The 26994-nt window shown below is 41.9% G+C and overlaps 1 protein-coding gene across 2 annotated transcripts in view; it reads left to right on the forward strand.

Annotated features, from left to right (window-relative positions):
* Positions 1–2150: 2150 nt before the first annotated feature.
* The window catches only part of LOC308373753 (cGMP-dependent protein kinase 1-like), a gene marked incomplete at both ends in the record, with an annotated part of 71882 nt that continues 47038 nt past the window's right edge, over positions 2151–26994 (forward strand). Inside the window, 2 exons of one of the 2 annotated variants that reach the window (XM_080849387.1) lie at positions 2151–2407; positions 23180–23346. In XM_080849387.1, coding sequence (XP_080705513.1) covers positions 2151–2407; positions 23180–23346 — 424 coding nt within the window. Of the gene's footprint in view, positions 2408–8128; positions 8437–23179; positions 23347–26994 lie in introns of those variants that run through there. The other variant, XM_080849386.1, reaches the window with a different exon arrangement.

A 26994-nucleotide genomic window follows, 5' to 3' on the forward strand; every position in this document is an offset into this window, starting at 1 on the left:
GTAGTTTTGATTCGGTCGTGTTGGATTTTTGCAAATGGAATTTTCACAGATTATCCGTCTCATGTACAACTGTCAGGATACAATGACAGTTTTATCAAATGTGACAAAAAGACATTTTTATAAAGCCTTCCTACTGCAGCTTGAATGACTGTATTAATCAGAGAACTTCCAAAGGGAGACACCTCCTTACCTGCCTGATATTTTGTGCTTACATCACGTATTGAAGGGAGGAAATGGACTCCTGCTGTGGCTGCTGAGGGGTTAGGTAACATCCAGAATTACTAGCTCCCCTTGCAGTAGCTTTCAGCTGTTGTGTCAGAGCCTCCTGTTCAGGCTGTGCATTTGTGTCTAGTCATAAATAGCGTGCTGTTTGTGTATATGAATTTGTGTGTGAGTGTGTTTGTTTTAGTGTGCATTTGTGTGAGAGAACACGAGCATGCTTGAAAGTGAATGCATGCGTGCGTGTATGTACATCTGTCTACGGTGCATGTGCATGTGTATGTGTGTGTGTGTGTGTGTGTGTGTGTGTGTGTGTGTCTGTCTATGAGTGGGCTGCATGATGACTGCATGTCCCTGTGAGAGTCACAGGAAAGGGATGACTAATGTCTGCCCCTTTGCCCTGTGCCCGTAACTTGATCTGCCCTCAGGGCAACCAGGAGAGCACCACTTTACTGCATAGCAACTGTAGACTAATCACTGACTGTCAGTGCTGTCTCTGGCACCAAACACACCTTATAATACAGATGCCAGCACAGAAATAGTTGTTTATTGATAGTATATAAGTGGACAGGAGGAACTCCCTTCCCTCCTTTTTTTTCTATTTCGTCAGATAATGGAAATACATGTAATATCCAACTTAATGCATCTGGAATAGATGACAGACAGAGACAGCGACAGAAACATCCTTCCATGCACGCTCGCACAGCAGGCCTTCCCCAACAGCCATCTCCATGACTGTACGGCCTCAAGAAAGGTCAGGCCGTGTTTGATCAACACTCCTCATGTGGTCCAGGCTCGCACCATCCCCACCCAAGCTGTCAAATGTCTGGCAGGGCTAACGAAAGAGAACGTGTTGACATGGCATCTCGTCTGAGTGACTAGGTCTATGAGAGATTACCGGGTGGTTCACGTTCTGTTCTGTCACGCATTTAGAGAACACGAAGATACAAAGTCCATACATTTCATAGTAGGCTCTTTGAACATTTTTTGCATTTATGATAACGTGAGCAAGTAAAAAGTGGTGACAGAGGACAACACAGTATAGACTCAGGACCCTACAGGAGTGAGTGATACCCTCTTATTGTTTTATCTCAGGTCTTAATAAAGCAATGCATTCTCCCAATGCGTCTCAGGAGGAGACTAATTTAATGAGCAAAGAGGAAGCATGCTGAGCGAAGAAAACGTTTGACAGACGTAAAGCTAATTGTTTTCAGGATATATCCTGCCTACTTTGTCAGCTCTCCCGGTGTTGCACCCTTGAAAACACGGGAAAATGCTCTGAAAAGATACATTTTATAATGATCATATAATCTTCTATGTTTGCATCAATAAAACTTAACGATCGTAGTATTTCAGATAACGATTGACCAGACACCATGCAGTAGCCTAAAAACATTTAGTCGCGAATCTCACCAAACACTGCTATCAAGTTACACCGCACTACGTCATCTTTTGGATCACATGGCTTTTACCACTGTCAAGGCGAGCAGAGCGAGTTGCGTCCCTGAGCCAAAGCGCAAACTCCATTTGGCGAACGTGTCCTACCCTGTTACCGTTTCTTTAGGCAGCAACTCAGGATGTCTTCAGCGGACGGTGAGGTTCCGGCCCGCTGGTGGAGCGACTCTCCCTGCGCGTTCTGCTCCTGTTCCTGCCCGGAGTGACGGTGCCCTGGGAGCGGAAGAGCTGTTCTAATTGGTCTCTGAATGAGATATCATAATCTTCAGTTCCCAAGAGGGTCCGTGAATTCACCGCCCCGTGCCGCACACACTGACTACTGTTCCTCCATTCAGCCTGGCTAGCCATAAACACGTGGATTTGGGATACGGCTCATCCCTGCCATTTTTAGTATCCATTGAAGGGTTTTAAAAGTCGTCGGTCTTTGTGATTGTGTTTTTTTCGGGACGTCTGGGGAAGTTTGTCAAAATTTCATTATGAGTGACCTAGAGGAGGACTTCGCGAAGATTTTGATGTTGAAGGAGGAGAGGATTCGCGACTTAGAGAGGCGTTTGGAAGACAGAGAGGATGAAATCCACGAGCTTAAAAGAAAACTGCACAAATGCCAGTCGGTTTTGCCTAGCGCACAGATCATCGGACCCCGGACTCGGCGCGCACAGGGAATATCGGCAGAGCCTCAAACGCACCAGGACCTGTTACGACAAACCTTCAGGAAATACGCCAAATCTGACAGGTTTGGAAAGTTCTTACTTCTTACTGCGCTTTACAGACTTTTGTTTCATAGCTGCTCCACTAGCCTGTTGTTTACTTATGATGATTTAGTTGTTCCATGCACCACAAATAGTCTATGACATTATACAATACCGATACATACACAGAATGAATAGGAAACTTCTCATGAGAACAATAAAATGGTGAATTTGTATCAGGACCAAAGATAATGAGAGCTGTCACTTCGCGTAAATCTAGCCGTGGCACATGAGCAGCCCGAGCTCGAGGACTTGAAGACAGGGAATCGGCGGCGCGTGAATGGGCCAACGCTGTCATTCTGAACGAGTGATGACCACGCATCTTCCAGTTGAAAAAAGAGAAAGAGAGAGAGAGAGAGAGAGAGAGAGGGAGAGAGTTCATAATTGATCTGATCCATCATCGCGTCCCAGCGGGCTGGGCGCACAGGAAACGCTGTGCATTATCGGCTTTTAGAGGCAGCACGCGCGAGAGGCTGTCTGGGTTATTTAATACGCTATTAGAAAGGATTGTCTGACTATATGCATCGCTTCTCTTTTGGTTATAAATCCCATAATCATATGGTGTCGCCTACGTATGGTAAATAAATGTGAAGATCCAGTATTTGCTGATTGAAGGCCCTGTGGATGCTAAATTATTTAAACGGGTTTAAAAAGGGGTTTTGGGGTGCTGAGGAATCATGAAGTGTTACTTATTTATATTGGCATCGTCTGTGGTGTTGTGCAGTGAACTTTAGTGAAGGTAATGGATGATATTTCTGCACTGATGATGCTCTATTGCTCTTCCGATTATATGCGCAAACAGATCATTACTGATTATTAGTTTGGACTATTTCATAACGTCCATGTGCAACTCTTTAACTTTTAACAGTGAGCCTGTGGAACAGGTCCATAACAGTGCAGGCCAACAATTCATGAAATCACGTCCTATTGATGTGCATAACACGTCAAGAAAGTGTTCCCTCAGATTATCATGCCTTGTCATTGCGCAAAAAAAAGCACGCATTCATGATCATCAGATCAGACAGAAAGAGCAGATCACTCAGTGGCCACAGGAGGGAAGCAAACCCTCCAGCATACGTGTAGATACTAAACTGTTCATCTCACACACAACTTGTAAAAGAAAAAAAAGGGAAGTAATTCCTATTTTGCTAGAATCCCCTATATCTATAATGTATGTTGACTATTTGATTAGGTCAGAGGTCAGACTTATGCTAGACTATGATTAGCCCTGACAAGACTCAGTGTTTACAAAGTGATGGCTGCCTTTAGCTAGTTGCATGAAGCAGAGGATACTTCAGCGATTCAGGGTTTTAGACATGTTCACAGTGTTGGAGATGCTATCAGACACATCTTCAAGCATTTCCTGAGGAGATGAGGCTGCACAGGCACACAGGCTAGATAGGATCTTACGAAGAGGAGAAAAACATTTATCAACTCAGATAACATCCCATAACAAGGGCTAATTCAAAATAAATGAGACTTACACTGGACTGGCATCTGATTGTTATCTGTCATGGATGGATTTTGAATATGAATAACTTATTATGAAAGAGCTTTGTTAGTTCTGTTGTAACTGTAACTGATATTAGATGCCATAATGACAATGCAAATTGCTAAGAAGCCATCTTGTTAATGTTTACACAAATGGTAATGAAACAAAGAGTTGCAAAATATTACATTCAATTCACAGATGATATATTAAATCCCTCATTTGTCCACTGGAGGAGATGATGAGCAAAGGGGAGCCCCCAAATACATGCCCCGTCCTCAAATGTCACTGTTAACATGCTGTTGCTGCCACAAGTCACCATGCCTTATTTGCTTAAGATAAACACAGACTAGTGATATAGTAAAGTGCGAAACATGAATAAAGTCTGCGCAGACATTTTTATAATTAAAATGATGGACACACAACAGTGTGGAAAAAAACCCAAATTGACTCATTATCCAATTTCTGGCTGTGATGGAGTGAGGCTGCGTTCAAATCTGTAGTCTTTAAACATGTTTGCATGTTTCAAGCCTTCCTATGGAGAGTCACAGTTTGGCCTGATCCTGCCAAACCCATATTAAGTGTGTGTGATCCCATTAGCTTAGCTAGGGATGGTTGCTCAGGTTACAGTAAGTGATTCAGCCAACGCGCTTTGATAACTAACAGATGACAGATAACAATCTTGTTATGCTGTCAGAGTGGACATTCAGACTGTCACGACCCATTGTCCCTTCATTTGAACACCGCCTACACAAAATTACCAATGTCGTATTCAGTGACATTTACCCAGTCACCACCAAGGTTCAAGGCTTTATTTATGGCCGTCCTGAAGAGAGGGCTAGGCTGATTCCCATTTTTCAGTGCGTGGGGTCACAGACAAAATGTCCTTTGCTGTTGTAGGTCTGTGGCAGCAGAGCAAAGCGCTGCTCATCGTATTTCAGCGTATCTCATTTCCATCGATCTGCAGAGGAAGAGACGCGCAGGAAGTGTAGAGAGGTGAAATTTAAAGCCTATTTCCCAGAGAGGACCTCTCAAGGGCAGGTCAGAGAGGTAGAGAGAAAGAGAAAGAAAGAGAAAGAAAGAAAGAAAGAAATGAAGAGCGCGAGAGAGAGAGAGAGAGAGAGAGAGAGAGAGAGAGAGAGCGAGAGGGAGAGCGAGAGAGAGAAAGAGAGAGAAAGGCAGATGTGCTATGTAAGATACACAAGCAAGTGAGAGGCAAGCAAAGAATAGCAAAGAGCCCACAAGCAGAAACAAAACCCAATTGGATGTCCATAACAGGCATAACATCATAATCTTGCGTGTTGCTGGTGGAGGCTGAGAAGATCAAGTGTCAGCCTTGAGCTCCTGCAGATGTGTTCGATTGGGGTGTTAGGTGACCTGGTGGCAGCGGGCGTCAGAGTCAGTCCCATTAAACACCCCTGCCTCTTTTTGGAGGAAGCCATTCAGGGGTCTGTGTTTTTTCATGCAGCGGCAGGGAAACCCTTTGATGGCTGATTCACTGTCGCCAAAAGCCCAAGGCTGTAACGGGGGATTGTTTAAGAAAACATTCCAGAGGATTTATGGATGTATTGGTTTGAAATGGCCGCCCAATCTTACAGCTGTACTGTATATACCTATATATATATACTATATATACCTGACATGTCATGCTCGCACAATATGTCCAGGCACGTTGAGTGCCTGTGCGAGAGGATGAGTCTTCACTGAAGGCTTGTGCCGTTGCCAGGCAGCTCAGCATCTCAAGTTCTTCTGTCAACAAATCCAGCTGTCAGATGAACATCCGGATATCACAAGCATGTGCGGTGTGAAGTGGTCTTTTTGTTTAACTGCACATGGGAGCAGAGCGGTTCTTCTTAACAAAGTGTTGCTGATATGGTTGATTGATACATTTTTAGGGGGAAGTTAAAAATTGGCTGAACTAGTAATTAAGTGTCATGTGGCAAAGTAGATCCTAAGAGATAGATATTTTACTTTGAGCACTTACAGCTGTACTCAGGCATTACCTTTCAATGTTGTGGAAATACTTCCATGATGTCTGGATGTTGGAAGAAAAAGCCACTAGAGGGCACTCTGAGTTCTTTTCTGGTGACAGCTCTGACTTCTTTGGTGTTACATACAGTATAACCCATTTCTTATTTAACTTTCTGTTGTTACTGATCTATAAAGAAGAATCAACAGCTTTTTGTAAAGTTATCAATAACAGGTGCTAAAAACACAGGAGTCTAAGTATCTTGAAATAAAAATGATCTAAATAAGTTCTCAGAAGCATTAGCGAAAAATCTTTTAATTTTGTATGAATTTTATATACCATTTATTTTCAAACGTATTCTTTGTTCTAGTGAGTGAGATATCTGTTCAGAGGGTCACTTTTTCAGTTGTGTGAAGGCGGTTAGGGAGGATAGCATCCAGCTACAAAGAAACTAATTGTCAGCTTGAGCACCTAGGCCTAAACTACCTCTAGAACTGTGATAATTACACTACAGAAAGAAAGATACTTTGGCAAACTATGCATGTGTGATGCACCTCATCAAGCACAACAATGTAATCTAAGATGGGAATTGGATCTCTACGAAGTTTCAAACTAAGTCTAAGCTCTCCCATGTACAGAGGGAGAAAAAGAGCAAATGTATTATCAGCATCAGAGGGTTATGTCTTGAGCACCTTCTTGCCGTGCAGTTGTTGAACTGCACAGGTTTGTACAAATGCTAATACGCCACCTCAAGCAGAATCACTATATGGAGAACACAGGGGCTCAGAGGGAGTAGATACATGTAATATTATAGGGTGTATGATGTGGATGATTTACTAGGCTGACACACTTACTGTATAACTGGGAGATGCTCTTGGCCACTTATCTGCTGCACTGGATCTGTATGGGGTTTCTGTGCCTGGAGGACACACAGCAGGAGAGCATTGCTCTTTTACTTCCCCCATCCATCTTCCCCAGATGGTCTGGATTCTCACACAAGCTCACATCAAGTCTACTGCTCCTCGGGTTTGCACAGGGGTCGATCGCCCTCCTGTAAGATCTGGGAGATCAGGGACGCTTTAATATAACAGTGAGACCTGCTGTATTATTAGAAAATCAGAATTCCTGGGAGACACGTCATCCTCTCTCTCTCTCTCTCTCTCTCTCTCTCTCTCTCTCTCTCTCTCTCTCTCTTTCTCTCGCCCTCTCACGCACACTTACTTGGGAGGGGGGTCTGGTGACATTTGTTTAAAAGATGGGCGAACAATAACATGCTACCAGGAAAGCTGCTCACGTTTGGGAAGACATGTTTGTACATTCCAGTAAGGGATGGAAGAATAATCTCACTCTTGCCTATTTTTCATCTATCCTCATAGCTCAGTTTAAAGTACTAGGTATTGTACATCTCAGTATGCAGAATACATTTCACGAACAAACCTTCATTTCAGTGAGGCGTTGATATGTCCAGTAAAGGCTGATGCTAGCTACATGACCAAGATAATTGTGTGGTGGGCACTGGCATGTGTGGGCTTTTTTGTTTGATTTCTGATACCAGGTTGTTTTCTTTTTAAGGAGAAAACGTAATTTTCTACATTCATCTATCAACAAATTTTAACTATTAATATGTGTCAACGCCGGTTTGACTTAATTGCTTCTGAATTGGCTATTAACGGGTGCATCATTTACTTTGTGTGTGTCACAGGAGCCACACACACACACTGGCATATATGTGACTAAGCCACTCACACACGCACGCACACACACACACACACACACACACACACATACACACGCACACGCACACACAAACACAGCGAAAGACATAGGGGTGAGGGCTGCAGGGGAATCTAATTTTTTCTCAAACGTTTATGTATCGACTTCACCGTTCTTCAGGTATACGTTTATCTACAGGAAAGCGTGCCTTGCCTGACGCACGAGAGATGTTAGCACTCGTTTAGTGAGCGTGAGGGGGCTTCCATCAGTCCCGGCTGCTTTTACGCGCGCGGAGCTACACAAACTGACCACCGTCAGCATCCAGCGTGCAACTGGTTTTACACACCCACTCGTGGTTACGCACGACAAACCTCAGAAGAATAAAGGAGTGCTGCGATTTTGGCGTGTGTGAGTAAATAAGGAAACGTCAGGGCAGTTTGAGGTGCCCTTTCGTTTCAAGGGTAATCTTACTAAAGTTTGCGAAGTGCTGTTTTTGGCGGAGACGGGCGAGCGAGAGGGAGAGACCAAGTGGAAATGGGAACGCTGCGAGACCTCCAGTACGCTCTCCAGGAGAAGATTGAGGAATTACGGCAAAGAGACGCACTCATAGACGAACTAGAACTCGAACTCGACCAGAAAGACGAGCTGATTCAGAAACTGCAGAATGAGTTGGACAAATACCGCTCTGTGATCAAGCCCGCCACGCAGCAGGTAACTCAGAAACGCAGCGAGCTGCATGAGCAGCAGCGGACCAAGCGCCAGGCGATCTCCGCTGAGCCCACCGTCTTCGACATCCAGAAGCTCACCCATGAAACACTGCCATTCTACTCCAAGAGCCCGCAGTAGGTTTGACACAATCTATCTAACGATATGCTGAAACTGTTCTCATGTTTCCATTTCCCCTGTACTCTAGCCGAGGTCTCTGGAGATGGAATTCCGAGAGAAGTAAACGTACTGAGTCGGTTTATGCTCATGACATGTTGACATATTTATGACTGTTAATGAAATATGAGTCATGCCAAATGTATCAGGGCTAGTTGTGTTTCCAGTTAACCCTGCAACTTCAACTATTAACTTCTACATAAGTACCCAATATTCTCTGAATAAAGTGGCGACAATAGTTTTTAGTGGCGATAATAGTTTTTAGTTTGATTTGAAAGGGGGGTCCTCTTGGTAATCAGTTTGGTATTCTTATAGTCTACTTGGTATCCATTACATCTGTTCTCATTCACATATGTTCACTAATGAGAGGCAAACACTCAGCGTTCTTATGCATGCAGGCGTTGGTATTATTGACGGAAAAAACTCAGCTGCCCTTTTCTTATACCCACAGGCAATGAGACAATTAATCCGTTGAAATAAAATGTCTTAAATAAAGAATTGGCCAAATCTGAATTTGACTGGGCAAAGTAGACGTGTGTCCCGCTGTTTCTCATTTACGATCCACAATTACTCACTTGGGTGAATGGAATTAACACAGCTTTGCATCAGCCCTGACAGGAAATTATTTTGTGCCTAAACTAACTCTAGTTGCTCTATCTGAGTCTTGGGGCTAAAATAGAGCAGTGGTTCCCCATATGTGGGCGGGGAATTACAGCAAGGGAGGCGCGGGTTGAGGGTTTAAAACGGACCGATAACCCTTAACAACCAACTAACTAACTACTGGTCAAATTAAGTATGGCAGTGCTCTTAAAGGATAGTAGCCTGTAACTTACCTATTTGGTGATGAGTTTATAGCCAACTTTATACTTATATAACACGGCCACGGTCTATCATTCAGTCTGTCAGAAGGGATAGCTTGTTTAACTATTAATCTAATGGCCATGCGCCTAACATGAACCAATCCAAAGAGTGGAACTCTACATAGCCAATCACAAAGTTGTATTTGATCCGCCCAGAATTAATCAGTTTTTTACATTTATTTTTGAACTTTGGGAACCCCTGCTCTAGGGTATCCTACTCTCACCAGTTACTACGTTTCTACACTGTTTTGTCTGGTGTCCGTAAATACTATATTGATACTCGGTATAATATACGCAATGTGCCCTCTAGTGTTCAATGCAAGCAAATGCATATCTTCTTTACAGAAGGCCTCAAAATGAATGATACAGCAATAACAATAGATAATGGAATTTAACTCTCACTCTTCATTTCATCATGGAACATACACTTCTTAAAAGGAAATAGCTTCCTAGCTAACTTGTTTCTCCAATGCTAACTTCTTGGACAGTGCATAGTTCAGCTTTTTCAAGGTAATCAAGGCAAATTCCAGACCGAAAAAATGGAAGGAGGAGTTTTGCAAACACATCGGAGATCACAGAGGTTCCCATAGGATTGAATGGAGTTTCGGAAGACTAGTGTACGGTACACAGCGCTGTATGGAAACAAGGCTTTAGTTATCCCTAGTCCATTAATCCTGGTTAATATAATGTTGTGCGGACCAAAATCATTTTCTTATACAAAAGTGATTTTTTTCCCACCTTGTCTACTTTGTTAGTAAGTAAGTAAGTAAGCTTTATTTATAGAGCACATTTATATACAGCATAAACTGACCAAAGTGCTTTACAATGACACTAAAAGGCAAATAATACAGTATAACAATAATACAATAACAGGACACCCCACATAGGCAAGAACAGGGGGTTAACAGTTCAGGGGGAAAGGAAGGCCAGGGAGTAAAGGTGGGTTTTTAGCCTAGACTTGAAGGCAGAAATAGAGGGGGCGGATCTAATGTCCTGAGGGAGCTGGTTCCACAGACGTGGAGCAGCGACAGCAAAGGCCCTGTCTCCTTTCTGATTGAGCCGTGAGCGTGGCACAAGCAGAAACCCTTTGGTAGAGGATCTGAGGGACCTTTGGACTGAATGTGGCTGTACAAGGTCAGTGATGTAGGCTGGGGCCAGCCCATTGAGTGCCTTAAAAACAAATAATAAAACTTTAAACTGTATCCTAAAATGAATGGGGAGCCAGTGCAAGGAGGCCAGAATGGGGGTGAAGTGCTCACACCTCTTGGTGCCAGTTAAAAGACGTGCAGCTGCATTTTGGACCAGCTGTAGACGTCTGAGTGAGGAGTGGGGGAGGACGAGGTAGAGGGAATTGCAATAATCCAGCCGTGATGTTATAAAGGCATGAATTACTATCTCCAGGTCTTTATGAGATAGGAAGGTTTTGAGGCGGGAAATCACTCTTAAGTTGGTAAAAACTAGTTTTGACCACATTACTAATCTGTTTGTCAAGACAGAGTTCAGAGTCAAGGATGACACCCAGGTTTCTGGCCAAGGGTGTGACAAATGGAGTGAGGTAACCTAAATTATTTAGAGTAGTGCATCTTGCCTTGGGGGGGCCAAAAATGATGACTTCTGTCTTGTCACCATTTAACTGGAGGAAGTTGTTGGCCATCCAGTTTCTAATGTCTTCAAGACAGACCAGGAGAGATTGGATGGAGTCCCTAGATTTTAATGGCAGATAAAGCTGTGAATCATCTGCATAGAGGTGAAAAGAGATGTTATGCTTTCTTATAATGTCACCCAGTGGGAGCATATACAGGCTGAATAGTATGGGACCCCTGAGGGACCCCATAAGAGACAGGGGCAGATGATGAAGAGAACTGGCCTATAGAGACAGAGAAAGTCCTATGTTTAAGGTAAGAGCTAAACCAAAGTAATGCAGTCTCCCTGATACCCACCTGCTGGTCCAGGCGGGTGAGGAGGATGTTGTGATCTACAGTGTCGAAAGCAGCACTAAGGTCAAGTAATATCAAGATGGCATTATCACCAGAATCCAACGTGAGGAGCAGATCATTAGTGACTTTAAGCAGGGCAGTTTCTGTGCTGTGAAGGGATCTAAAACCTGATTGAAAGGGTTCTAGTATGTGGTGGGTGGTCAGAAAGGGAGTCAACTGTGACAAAACAGCTTTCTCTAAAACTTTAGAAACAGAAGGACTTAGGACAGAGGTTTTATCTGCCTGCAGCCACAACCTTAAGTTGTAACACTTCTCACATGTTACTGCAGATTTTTGCTTTTGGCCAGGGGCATTGTGGGACGCTCGGTGTGACCACCCCCCACTGCTACATCGCTTCGAAACTGCAGTTTTGTCCGCTGACAGGCTATATCATCTTTTGTTTGTGTGAGAGAAAGTGTGTGAAGGTGTGCAACAAGTGTGTTCATGTCTGTGTGTGTGTGCGAGAGATAGATGTGTTATTTAAACAAGAGAGATCCATTAATCTCTGTTACACCTGTCGTTGCTTTTGGATGACACAGCTGGGGAAGCACATTAATTCACTGGCCCCATTTTTCTGTTATGTTTGGCTGAGGTAAATGCATCCAATGTCATAAGGGTGTGTGGTTTATCTGTCTGAGTGTGTGTGTGTGTGTGTGTGTGTGTGTGTGTTTGTGTGTGTGTGTTTGTGCTCGCTTGTAAACGTGAATGTGTATCTTTGTGTTGTTCTTGTAATGTGATGTAGTTTATATGCTTCAAATAGGACGTTTAAACACATTTGTTGTTCTGGATGTGTATGAACTGTAGAGAGGATGACACAGTATTATTTATCGGAAATGTTTGATAAAAGGATTGATTCCATTCCGGTCCTGAGTTTTTGTCATAAACTGTGTAAAGTAGAACTTTTATTGGGCTAGGCACCTGTGGTCAGCTAAAGTGCCTGAACTTCATTTCTGCTTGGACAGTGCAGAATAAATACATAAATAAACAAAATAAACAAATTAATACAAACACCTTTCCCAATGTGCATGTCCTGAGTACAGAGGTAATCACTGTTGGATGTTGAATGTGAAAACCAACTTGTCTCTCATTGAAATGCCCAATAGCATAACGCTATTTTTTTGTCAGGCATCACACCATGCTTGGCTAGCAATAAGACATTAGTAGTTTTGGACAGAATTACCAAATAGTGAGTATTTATAAAGTAAATACCATGCTCCCTGATTAGCTGAGTCATAAAGCAGCCTTTAATCAGTCGCTTCGTTTGTAGTGGGCCCTGACGCAAAAAAAAGATTGTGTGGCCAGCTGAAACAATTCCAGACGCGCACGCTTGTGTGTGTGTTTGTGTGTTTGTGGTTGATGTGATGGTTTAAAACATTTCTATTTATTACAGTGCATGAAATGCCCTGTATTGTTATTCCTAGGCTTCTTCTTCTTCTTCTTCTTCTTATTCTTGTTACCTTTTTCTGCGATTAATTCAGCCCGAACCGCTTAACGTAGAAACTTCATTCAAACTTTGTCGCGTAGGTCTTGTAAAGGACACTTATGCTATGTATTTTTCACTAAACTTTATACTTTTTAAGATATTAAATAAAAACGAATCTAAATTTTCCCATTGACTTACATTGGGCCATTATGACATCATAATAGGGTCTTTAAACTGGCTTGCACCTGTGCTTCACTGACACCTGCGCCAAATCAAAGGAACCTCTTCTCTGTCCCTCTCAATTTAACTGTAACTAGGAACATTAAGACACCTTCCATTCTCTACTTTTTTTTCTCTCCATCTCTCCATCTTTCTCTCTATCCCTCTCAGTCTACTTTCTCTCACACTCAATCTCTCTTCTTCACTCCATTTTTATCTCCTTTTTTCAATATTTTCACTCTCTTTTTCTCTTCCACTCTTCTTTCCTTTCTTCTTTCCTTCTTCCACTCTTCTTTCCTTCTTTCACTTTTCTTTCCTTTCTTCACTCTCCTTTCTTCTTTCCTTCTTTCACTCTTCTTTCCTTTCTTCTTTCCTTCTTCAACTATTATTTCCTTCTTTCACTCTTCTTTCCTTTCTTCACTCTTCTTTCTTTTCTTCTTCCACTCTTCTTTCCTTTCTTCACTCTTCTTTCTTTTCTTCTTTCCTTCTTTCACTCTTCTTTCCTTCATCCTCTCTTCTCTCCTTTCTTCACTCTTCTTTCCTTTCTTCTTTCCTTCTTTCACTCTTCTTTCTTTTCTTCTTCCTTTCCTAACTTTTGCATTTCATGCACTGGTATTTCCTTCAGGAAATGCATTTTCTAGTTAACTTTGATGTACCCGTAGTACTTCCTTACCATATAATACATTATAATTCCCTCCTTCTTCCCTGACATCCTTCTTTCCTTCCTTCCTTCCTTCCTTCCTTCCTTCCTTCCTTTCTTTCTTTTCCTTTCCTTTCCTTTCCTTTCCTTTCCTTTCCTTTCCTTTCCTTCCCTCCTTCCTTCCATCCATCCTTCCTTCCTTCCTGCCCTCCTTCCTTCCTTCCCTTCTTTCCTTCCCTCCCTCCTTCCTTTCATTCCTTCCTTCCTTTATTTCCTTCCCTCCCTCCTTCTTTCCTTCCTTCCTTCCTTTATTTCTTTACCCCAAATTAAAATAGCATAATTTCCTTTCATATAAAACACTCCTTTGGGGAAAAAAGTCCCTGTCCACCCAATTCATGTTGAACCGGAAAGCCTAAGACACCAGAGGGTCAAAGTTCAAAAGGGCAACATAGTGGAGACCAAGGGCAGCAATGCTGGATAATGTGACCAAAGACCCTACTTATGTGCTAAACAATAAATATCAATTCCTCTGGAAAAGAAACCAGGTCAACCAAACACACACATCAAAGGAATTATTTGACCTTCAGATGATCTATTTTGAGACAAAGATCTGATCTGAGCAGTGACGGCCCGTCCATAAGGGCGATTGGGGCGACGCACTCCCTATCGGAAAAGGAAGAAAAGAAAAAAAAAAAAAAAAATCCTGATGTATAAATTCAATTGCACGACTACATGTAAATGTAAATTTCCAATTTTTTTTCTGTCGGAATCGACAACTAGACCGTCTGGTATGTCATTGTCGAATCAGGTAACAGGCATTCAGTAAGTATAGAGTCGTGATTCAAATGGCCCCGCCCCTTCAGGGCGATCTTGGGAGAAATGAAAATCGCCCCAGACCTCTCCCATTAACTCCAATGTTAAATGCGTTTTTTTTCACAAAACAGAGCTCTCAATGCATTCTCGAGGGCTAGCCCCTCCAAGTCTAGTCATAAGTAAGCGACGCAAAAGCCTATGCTAAAAGCCAATGAGGACTGTCGCTGCCAAATGTGAGTCCCTGCCTGATGTGAGTCCGCATGCGTCGCTTTGCGACACTTTTGTAGTACAACGAGCCAGGTAATGCTGGTGGAAGTGCATTTGTTTACGTTTGAAATCCACCAAGGTTTATGATGTTAAGCTTCATGTTTATTGAATTATTAGTTAAGCAGTGCATTCATTACTAGTAACAGTAATACAACATAGTCCCATATGTTGACGTTGAGCCTTATGCTGTTAACCGTTTACAACACAATTAAATATAACATTAAATGTACCGGTATTATGCGTTAAAACCAGCCAGACTAGCCCCATATGTCGATGCTAGGCCTTATGCTGTAAACCGTTGACAAAATTATACAACACTACGTTAAATAAACCTATATTATGCGTTATGAGTAGGGTTGGGTACCGAGAACCGGTACCAATACGGCACCGGTTCCATACAACCGATACCTACCCGGACCGAAATGCAACGCAGATTTCGGTGCTTCTTTTCGGTGCCTGAGCAGATTTTTGTATTTTTTTTTTTTATTTAAATTTTTATAATTTAACAAAACTAGCGATAGCTAACGAGATGTAACGTTAGTGGCGTAGATCTTTCTGAGTACGATCTGTATACTTTTTTGTGTTGCTAACAGATTTCGTGGGGCACATATAAAACTGCTCCATCTCCCAATGTAGACTCTCGCCTGTGTCGCTCACGCTGCATTCCGTATGGGACTAGTGGAAACGAGATTTGTGTTGAGTAGTTGCCATGGTAATGGGTTGACTTGCGTGTGGTTTCGGTTTCAAGATAAGTGTGGTTGTTCTAAGCAGAAGTTGGATACGCTTTATTAAACGGAGAGCTACCGTCTCATCCAAAGATATTCCTTCTCAATGTGAGTTCTTAAGAGAGCACTCGGACGCTACAATAACATTGCAACAGTCTGACAGCGAAGAGCAGGCAGCCTTGCACAGAGCAAACACAAACAGAGCTAGCCATCAATATAACGGAGAAAATGTCGAAAGGTAAACGATCAAAAGTGTGGCTGTATTTCGCACAAAAAGATTCAAACAACGCGACGTGCAGCATATGCAACAACAAAATTGCGTGTAAATGGGAGAGAGAACTCAAGAGGCTCTGAAGCTAAACTCTTAAAGGGGCAGTACACATTCACGAAACCAGTGGGTTTAAATAAATGCAAACTAATTAATATTTTTTTTACTCTGAAGGCAAACATGCTCATATTTCTGCAAAAGTATTACTGAAGTGTGAAGTGTGTGTACAGAGTGTGTTATGTATTTATTTATATTTATTTAAATATACTGTAAACAGTTGTTATAAGTTAATATATTGTTCATAGTTGAAGTTAAAAGGTTTGAAGCCAAGTGTTTTGTATTTATTTTTATTTATAGTATACCTTAAACAGTTAATATATTGTTAAATTTGAAGAAAACTATTTGCCTTGGCAATAAATAATCCTAATGTCTTTAATTAAAAAAAAAAAAAAAAGTATCGGTTCTGGCACCGTTTAGGCACCGTTATCGTTTTAAAAGTATCGGTTATGTACCGGTATCGGAAAAAACCCAAACGATACCCATCCCTAGTTATGAGAAGCCAGATACGTTGATATTGAACCATGTATTAGCATCTGCGTCTTGGATAGTTTGCTCCTGAGCCTTCTGCCGTAAATCGTTTGTGTTTGCGCATGCGGACTCACATCAGGCAGGGACTCACATTTGGCAGCGACAAGGACGTCACACAGCTTCGACAAAGGCATGTTAAGATGGCACCTGTTCAGCACAACTCCTAGACCAAAAGTATCCATTCAACAGTTTTCTACAAAGGGAGGGAAATTGGAACAAAAGAAAATCGCGGTCGTGAAGTGGCTTACGCGGTCTGTATTTCTATACCACTGTCACTTTTCATAGGTTTCACAGTGTGCTAACTTTGAATATTTTTTTATGTGATGACTTATTTTGCTTTTGTAAGCCAATACTTAATAAATATCGTTGGTTTTGACGTATGTTGCCCCCTTCTTTATGTTGTTAGTGGACATATCATGTGTCCTGTTCAGCTATGTTACATCATACAACATTTGAGACGTGTGGATAATGAAAAAGTGGGATCATTTAATGTAGAGCCACATCATGTTTGCTTATGAAGGCTCCTGAATGTAACTTTCTTCCATAGCGTTCCACTTGTATCTTGCTACTCTAGCTATGTAGAAAGAGGGGAGATATTACTGTTGATTGCTGCCAATAGTGGACAAAAAGGTATTGCTGTATGAGTAAATCGGATAACTTAATGTACCTACTGAATGGGTCGCCTTAATCATTATCAAAAAAATTGCCCCCCCTGAGAATTTTTTCAGGGGCCGCCACTGGATCTGAGTTCAAATCTTAGTCAGGTGTTTGAGTGTAAGGGCTAGCTTTAGGACCTTGGCTGCTGGTTCATGTTTTCACACCCACAAGAGGAGACTTTCTATTCAATTTTATTTAGTTGTAGATTTCCATTAACAAATGACATTGTCTCTGGCATTTCTACAGAGCCAAAAGCCTGAACACCCTATAGCAAGCACATTGGAGATGCAAGAAAAGAGAAATCCCTTTTAACATGGAGAAACCTTGTGCAGAACCCAGCTCAACAAGGGGGGCCCATTGCTTGAGGCCAGCCTAGTAGGACGATAGAAAGAGGGGCCACAGAAAGGAAGATAGTCAACTTTCTCCAAAAGAGTGGCTGGTGGATGGTCCTGGTTTCTGCTGTGTTGTGGGTTTTTAACCCCCAGTGTTGCTGGCGTTCTGATGGATGTGAAAACAGGAACTAGCACAAAGTACAACAGTGAATCCACTCAGTGGGTGTGAAAGCATGAACCAGTTAACAAACACCACACCAAGATGTCAAGATGCTGGTTGATGTACACACCAAACCCTTCATTTAGCCCTAATCCCCAAACACTGGAGCTTGGTTTTGCTATCTCTAGTAGCTATCTCAAGATAGTAGTTTTGGTGGAGGGATGTTGCTTTAGAGAGGTGGGCAATTAGTCAGCTAAGTAGCCTTCAGTTAGGAGAGAGTTTTCAGCACCTGGAGAAGGAGAAGGAACTAGAGAGGGATATAGGCACTGGGAAAGATCCAGTGATGGAGCTGGAAAAAGCTTGAACGTATTGCAGCTCTGAGGGGGGAGCTGTATGCCAGGAACCTGTCGCGTGTCCACATCCTCTTAGGATAAACCCAAGAGAGAGAAATAGCAGCTCTCACTCTCTCTCTCTCTCACACACACACACACACACACACACACAAACACACACATACACACGCACACACGCACACACACACACACACACACACACACACACACACACACACACAGTTCACACACACTCACACACACACACACAAAGCAATCACACACACACACACACACACACACATACACACAGGGCACATACACACACACAGCGCGCACACACAGCGCATACACACACACACACACACACAGCGCTGAACTCAGCCGGAACGCAAGAGGCACGTTGAAAGCTCTGCACTCATCCTGCTCTTCGGGACACAGCATCGGAATGTAAACAGCGTTTGACTTAGAGTGTGTGCCGGAGAGCACCAGAGTGTGTGAGCTCCCAAATGTGATGTCTGGGTCTTTGCCAGCAGGAGAATGTCATCCTGTGTGTGCGTGTGAGTATGTGTGTGTGAGTGTGTGTGTGTGTGTGTGTGTGTGTGAGTGTGTATGTGTGTGTATGTGTGTGTGTATGTGTGTGTGTGTCCGTGTGTGTGTGTCCGTGTGTGTGTGTGTGTGTGTGTGTGTGTGTGTGTGTGTCCGTGTGTGTGTGTGTGTGTGTGTGTGTGTGTGTGTGTTTGTGTGTGTGTGTGTCCATCTATCTCTCTGTGCGCACGTGTCTGGAGGTAACCACAGGAGTCACTCCTCTCTGCATCATTTGTTCAAATTTGGGAGATAAGAAGCCTTTAGCATTTTGGTGCCCTTGATGTGGGTATTTAATCATTTGGAGCATGTGGGTATTTAATCATTCCGGGGCGGGCTGGGTTGTGCTAGGTTGGGCCGTCTGACAGACACACAGCACTGGGAATGGTGGTGGTCAGGGAGCGGGACTGAGGGGGCTGATAAGGTGCCTCTTTGGACACAGCCCCCCCATAATTCACCCCAAAATGTGTCAGGAAATGCACAGGTCTCTTAGCAACCAGACACCTGCTGATCACAGGAAGCTGTTCCTCGTCCTCTCTGTTACTTTCTCTCTTTTAGTGAGACTGTACATCTCTCTCTCTCTCTCTCTGCCTCGTTCTCTTCCTCCTTATCTCCTTCTCTCCCTCTGTCTCAAACACCCTCCCTTTCCCTCTCTTCCTCTCTCTTCTCTTCTCTCTGTTTTCTCTCTCTGTCAGTGTCTTTCTCCCTGTGTATCTATGTTTGTGTGAAGGTATTTCTACATGCGGTGAATGCCATATCATTTACAGTGACATTCCTCAGGATTAGGAAATCTTTTTTTGCATGGGAGTGTGCACTGTGTGTGTGTGTGTGTGTGTGTGTGTGCACACTCTCCTTGTAAAAATCCCTCCTCTTCCGTGTTGGTCTGTTTTCTAGTGTGTGGTTTACACTTGTAATTTGAGACAGGCTCTTAATGGTGCGGAATCTGCTACTTTTAAGAGGACGGAAGTTATCTAAGTATAGCTCAGTCAGCCATGAGTCAGTGGAAAACCAATATTCTCTTTCTTATCATTTATGGCCAAACATGGCTTGGATCTGATACCTTCTTATGGCATAAACAATACAGTGAGTGTTATACATATAGTATATATATATATATATATATATATATTTATATATACTATGGCATGCCGTTCAGGAAATTAACATTTGAATATATATATACAAAAGTCTGAATATATATACAAAACTCTGAATATATATACAAAAGTCTGAATATATTTACAAAACTCTGAATATATATACAAAACACTGGATATATATATACAAAAGTCTGAATATATATACAAAACTCTGAATATATATACAAAAGACTGGATATATATATACAAAAGTCTGAATATATATTTATTTTACACCGTTTGACTTCACCGAGGATATTTTTAGAGGCAATTTCTCCATTCACTTGACTGGGGTCTTGTCAAAACCTTCGTTCTTCCTTGTTTTCTGCTTCATGAAATACTGTTTTTCAGTTATATGGCTAAAATTGATTAAACATTGATTTCTCGCTAAAAATGCAATAATAATAACACGTTCATTTTGCATCGTTTGACTTAACGAAGGACATTTTTACGTTTAAATGGGATAGCCTACATCGTATCCTCTCGTCACATGATCAAATAGGGACTTGACATTGGACAAAAAATGATTACCCAGAAATCCTCATTGCATATACCAATGAAAATAAGACATTATTCATTGAATTGAATAGTTTTTTTTTAATAGTTTCCATAGTTTATGTAGGATAAGCATATAATTGTGTTATAGATTGCTACTGACCATTTCCCTTCTACAAAATAATACTTACCATGACCTAGATAGGTTGGCCATTTCAAGGGTATAAATAACATAAGGTACTTCAAGTTGATATAGCGTAGTGCAACTAACCATTAGTCGCGGGTGTGTTTCTAAATGTCTTCTCTTACATACTCGCAGACATGACATTTTGTGAAGCACCCGACGAGGCAAAATCCCGGACGATTTGGGAATCCCTGCCGGACGCATTTTTTAGGTCTCAAAAAGAGGGCATGTCCGAAAAAGAGCACGTCTGGTCACCCTACCATATGAACAGAAAAACAGTATTTCATGAAACAGAAAACAAGGAATTACGAAGGTTTTGACAAGACCCCAGTCAAATCAATGGGGAACCTGCCTCTAAAAATATCCTTCGTGAAGTCAAACGGTGTAAAATAAACGTGTTATTATTGCATTTCTAGTGAGAAATCAATGTCAAAATTGAACAAAATAACAGAAAAACAGAGTTTCATGAAGCAGAAAATACGTATTCACAAACATTTTGGTACCATTGATTTAATAGGAAGCGCTCAATCCAATATGGCGGACAAAGACGGATTGAGCGCTTCAGAGTTCAGAGTTTTGTATATATATTCAGACTTCGTTTTGTATATATATTCAGACTTTGTTTTGTATATATATATATTCAGACTTCGTTTTGTATATATATTCAGACTTTTGTATATATATTCAGAGTTTTGTATATATATTCAGAGTTTTGTATATATATTCAGACTTTTGTATATATATTCAGACTTCTGTATATATATTCAGAGTTTCGTATATATATTCAGACTTTTGTATATATATATCCAGACTTTTGTATATATATTCAGACTTTTGTATATATATTCAGACTTTTGTATATATATATATTCAAATGTTAATTTCCTGAACGGCATGCCATAATATACATATTTATATATATATATGTATCATCTAGATTGACTGCTGCCTCCCTTTTCACTAGGCTTATTAAGTGAGGCCTTATGTGTTTGTCAGACTGATTACATGTTAGAGAAAAAATGACACAAACAAGTGCAGGAAATGATGCTAGCAGATTTCTATTGCCCGTAGAGTTTGACATGAGCCTTTATTGTGTATTCATTTTCATGTAAAAATATGTTAAGTCGTTTTTAAGTCTAATCAAAACAACGATCTTAAACGCAATGGCACACAGTGAAACCTTTACATCAGTTTTGTTTTGTGTATGTATAATGTGAAGCCTTAATATCCCCTTTGCATGATTTGTCTTTGCATGATAGCACCGGTAAATGGCATATAGAGTAATTTTAAGCTCCTCATTACCTGTGCAGCCTTGTGCCGGAGCTCATAACCTGAGGCTGCAGTCAGTTTAGTCTATTTGTGTTGAGGTGATGCGCACATCACACATGTGTGTTTTTGTAACCCCTGTCCACCCCCCCACCCCCGCCCGGAGGCCATGTTCACGGGGGATGCACCTCTAAAGAGTGACGTCTTTGTCAGCGCTCGAAGGTCTTCATTCAAATGTGGCGGCGTGAAAAGGTTCTGTTACATATTCAACACCGCGCACTTTGCATATAACATGTCAAGAGGTTTCATGTGCGTTTGAAGGCTCTCACTGTGTGTGTGTGTGTGTGTGTGTATGTGTGTGTGTGTGTGTGTGTGTGTGTGTGTGTGTGTGTGTGTGTGTGTGTGTGTCAACAGGCACTGGACCGGGAACAAAATGAAAGGGAAAGGAATAATAGAGATACTGTAGGGTTCCTAGAGGCATGAAGCACGTCATGTTTCATCAGTGTGTTTGCCGTAAAGTAACCATGATGGGAACTCAATCGCACATGGGCTGTTTCAGCAGCATGTTTTACCGTAATGTAACCTCGATGAGAACTCAATAGTACATAGGCTGTTTCAGCAGCATGTTTTACCATAAAGCAACCACGATGGGAACTCAATCGCATATGGGCTGTTTAACAGTGTGTTTTACAGTAACTTAACCACGATGTGAACTTGATCGCTTATGGGCTGTTTCATCAGTGTGTTTTACCGTAACGTAACCACGATGGTCATTGACCATCAAAGAGAGGAAAGTTCAGGGACAGAACATAGGTCATTAATAGCTGGAGGTTTATTTGAGAGACAGACCAGCAGGCTCAGACTGAGGAGAATAATTGCATAAACAAGGTTGTATGAATAAAAGAAATAAATACAGATACACCTTCTTTCTACTCAATGTCACTCTCTGCAGATGAACAGAAGAAAATAGAGACAGAGAGAGAGAGAGAGAGAAACAGAAATACTACCACTGTTATACGCTCAACACGTTTAAAAGGATCAAAACTTTTCAAAATATATAAAAAATATATGAATAATGTATTCAAAATTCATATTTTCCAAACAAAGTGTTTAATAGTTGGGCACGCTTGATGAGAGGTTGGTTCCAAAAGTGATTGGCACAGAGGGACCTCAAGCTGTTTTGAAAACAGACTGTGTGAGTCTCTTGCCTAATCACATGTCGACAGCCCAGTTTTGCTTCTTAAGAGCTCCAGAAAAAAACCCGGTCATGCTTCCAGCAGTCCCCACTCTGTGGACACTCATTAGTGATCTCAGCGCTGTGCACACATAACATGGTTGAACAGCCCAGTGATGATGAAAATAAAGTTTGCATTTCCAATCAAAGACTAATGGTGCAAGGCACATAAACACCGTGATCAGCGGGAGACCCCGCTTCCCCCTGGTGGGAGTGGCAGAGGACGTTTGGGTCTGTTTCATGTTTTGCCTTTTTTGTTCTTCTGCACCTGTTCTGAACGACACTTCTCTCCCCCTCACAAGGTCATATCTGGCTGGGGCTGCCTGGTGCTTGTTGTGGCTTTTAATGATGTCCCTCTCTCTTCAAGCCATTTCTTCTTTCCAATTTTTTTGTCTCTGTGTTTGGCCATGTTGTTTTTGTTGCCAGCTAAATGTGGCCTCTCGTAGAGGTCTTTACTGTAAAGGCTCATATAGGTTTCAGGTTTTCAGGTTCATAACAAGATCGTTCTCTCATTTTCCCCCTCCTCCATAAAATGTGCAGGTCCAAGGACTTGATCAAAGAGGCAATCCTGGATAATGACTTCATGAAGAACCTGGAGATGTCTCAGATCCAGGAGATTGTGGACTGCATGTATCCAGTGGACTATGGCAAAGACAGCTGCATCATCAAGGAGGGGGATGTGGGCTCGCTCGTTTACGTAATGGAAGGTGAGGCCATCATACACACACACACACACACACACACACACACACACACACACACACACACACACACACACACACACACACACACACACACATACACACACACACACACACACTCTTGGAAAAGAAAGCAATTTTTAGTCTCTGTGCACATGTAAGGTGCGTGAGTGTGTATGCGTGCGTGTGTGTTTATCTGCGGGTGTGTTGATGCGTGCGTGTGTGTTTGTCAGTGTGTGTGTCTGTGCGTGTGTGTCTGTGCGTATGCATGCAAGTGTGTCTGTGCAACTGAGTTGCCATCACGCATGGAGAAGCTCTGACTCAGCCCATTGATTCTGTGTGTTTGATATTCTGACTCGGGTGACTCTTAATTGATCCAATCAGAGTATGTCACTGCCACCGAAGATTTTCTCTTGCTACCAACGGCCTGATCAATACATCATCACATCCCCAAATGAAGTTCCATCTGTCATCGTGGGACTCTGAATCACTTGATAAAACCAGCGCGTTATCCCATCAAACATGACGTCATATAATGCCTTTCTTCTCCACAGTTTTCATTCATTCAGTGACTGTGAATCGCTTTGGAGAAAAAAGTCTCTACTAAATACTTTTCCTTTACCCTCTATGTCCCTTGTGATTCATCATTAACTGCACGATTGGATTCACTTGGTCAAACTCTGGTCCTTCTGTGTATCTTTTGTTTATTCCAGACTGGGTTTAGCAGATGCAGAGTAAAGGATACTCCAGGAGTCCAGGGAGTGGAGTCAGATCATTTTAACATTCAGGCATTCTGCAAAAAAATTAGATGAAACAAAACACATTTACGTTCGCAACTAGACTAAAATACAAAAGGGTCTATCTCTCAGTTATCACACAATTTCACTATTGCGTTACATTGTCTTTGTGTTACCAATGTGTTACTGTCCATTCAAAGCTGAATAAAACATGAAACAAACACAAAAGAAAGCCACTCTACAACAAGTACAGAGATTACACGTTACATGACACACATTCAGATTTGAAAATTATGAAAGTTATTCAGCTATATTAACACGATAACAATAATCTTAAATCATAGGAAATCTGTTTCATTGATCACAGATTGCTCCCAGCCTATTCACATCTAAACCAGACTAAAGTCTGGGAATAGATGTAGTCAGATAGAAAGATGGCCTCAGTGTGTCATGTACTGTATATGAACAGACCCAAGAGAAATGTATTGATTTGTCCAAACACTACTGCATCTCTAGTGCAAGGCCAGTACAAAACTCAAATTGCCAAGGCAACTAGATACAAGAGATTTTTCTTTCTCAACTTTTGACTCTGTTGTTGATTTCACCAAGGTCTACTAGTTTATACAAGACTGTTTTTAATGCAAACACACGAGCAGACGGCTAGAGGATCGCGAGGAGCAATTCACTGAATCTGACATAAAGTTTATGGGAATTACAATTACAGGCTGAAACTACAAATCACAAATCTGCAGGGCGGTTTCCATCAAGGAAAATAAGTATGCTACAATTGCAACTCAAAAGTCCTTGTCATACTATTTGAAAGTGCTTGTAAGGGCAACAAAAGAGTGCAGTTTGCTGGACAGACAAGTTTTATGTTAGTTGCAAATGGAAAAGTTTTATTTCTGAGTCAGATTAATTTGAAAACTTTCATGAGTTTACAATTACTAGTCATGATTTTTAGACAACATAGACAAAATCAACAGCACCAGGGAAAGCTTTTCTTGCTGTAACTGGTATTCAAATCAATTAAAATGCAAGCCATGTGAACCATGCCAACACATGCCTTTACTCACTGGAGATGACATGCCAGTCTGTCAATCATTATCTGAGCAAAATTTGCCGCTTTGAACCACCATGGGAGAGAGTCTTCAGAGAATGTAGACTCTCTCTAATTTATTTTCTTTCCTGCATTTGCAACAGTTGAGCTCCTACACCAGATTGCGTGTTTGGGCAATAAGCGAGCTCAGCTCTTGGCTCTCTAATGGAGACAATTCTTCAGCTGCCCTTAACACGACAACCTATTCTTCCCAAGTGCATTCTTTTGTCCCCTTTGTTCAATCTATGTGTGTCCCATTGAATCTTAATAGAGATGAAAGGTGGAGGTCATCAGGTGTGATGGTGCTCCTAATGAAGGTTTAAGCAGTGTGATTACACTGAGAGAGAGCTGGGGTGGATGAGGACGAGGGGAGGAGGAAGCAGGAGAAGATAAGCAATCCTTTGTCTGTCTCAGGGAATGCCTGGATTCAAGTGATTAGGGTGATTTGGTGTGAAATGAACTGATTGGGTCTTTGTGTTGGGTCCTTCTTTTGCCTCATCAATTTCTCAGCCTCTCTGCAAACCTGTCAGGCTGTCTGCCTCACTCATCCTTCTCTCCCTCTCTCTCTTTCTCTCACTCTCTCTGTTTCTCTTTTTTTCCCTTCATCTTCACAGAGTGAAATTGAGTAGAAAGAAGGTGAAATGGAGGGTATTTGTGGTGCCGCTCCTGGACTTTGTGGTACCCTTGGCACAGCTTGAATGCCTCTGACAGGCCTGTGCACATTAAACAAGCCAATTACAACTCTGCTTTAACATTCTGATCCTGGGCCAGCTCTCCAGAGGACCTGCCACTTTGGCCCTGTCCTGTCCTTATTCCCAAGAGCAATGGCTACTCCCTCTCCTTATCCCGATCTGAATTTACTGGATGGCTGAAAGGATTATGGGACAGTTCATTTGTTACTTGGATGCTTGTCAGGAGAGACTGCTGATTGATGACCAGAGACGAATGGATCTGGAATAGAGGTGCCCAGGGCGACTGATAAGGGGACTTTAGAAGTCTCGCTGGAATTTTTAAATGTGTTTTCACCTTTGAGGGGTTGCCTAGTGTAAGGTGTTTGCTGTCTAAACAGCCACCAGCATAATGTCATCTGGATGTAGTACTTCTACATACTTAACAACAACAACCTTTGTTGCCTTTGTGAGCATTTCATTGGGGTTGTCAAATTGTACTTTTCTTCGTCAGTGTTTAATTGAATATGGCTCACGACACCTGGTGCAGTGGTGTCTGGCGTCCCAGACCCACCCATCTCCGTACCAAAAATGGGGTAGGACATATGTCAGTACCAGGGACAACAATGGATACACCTCGAAAGGCTTCTTATTCTCATTATACTATGTTTGTACGTTAACCACTAGTGATTACAAAACGGTAACGGTTTACAAAAAGGTTGCTGAAATGAAGATCGCTGAAGATCGCTGAAATGTTTTGTGATGAAAAGCCATAATCATTTTGGTTCATGTCACTTAAGAATTTGAGAAGATTTTAGCCAAAGTTAATATAATATAAATGATTTCCATCAGTGCCAGTATGGTGCATAATCATCTGGTGATATGTTCAAAAATACATCTTGCTATCATCACCTAAGATTCACGTCTCAATGAGCAGAGTATTCCACTGTTTGGTCTTCAGTGGTTTAGAAACGTATGTGTGTTCAGCTCACGTGAACCTAGACTTTTTTACAGTTTCTCCAACTTCTTTGATACTTGATATTCTTAAATGAGGTATTTAGGCACCATTGTAACTGAGGTGAGGCCATCGCCAATGTTCATGCAGCATGAAGTAAGAGGCACTTTACGTCATCAGTAACGCTTCAATCACGTG

Source organism: Sprattus sprattus (assembly GCF_963457725.1).
Source record: "Sprattus sprattus genome assembly, chromosome: 12".
Taxonomy (NCBI): Eukaryota; Metazoa; Chordata; class Actinopteri; order Clupeiformes; family Clupeidae; genus Sprattus; species Sprattus sprattus.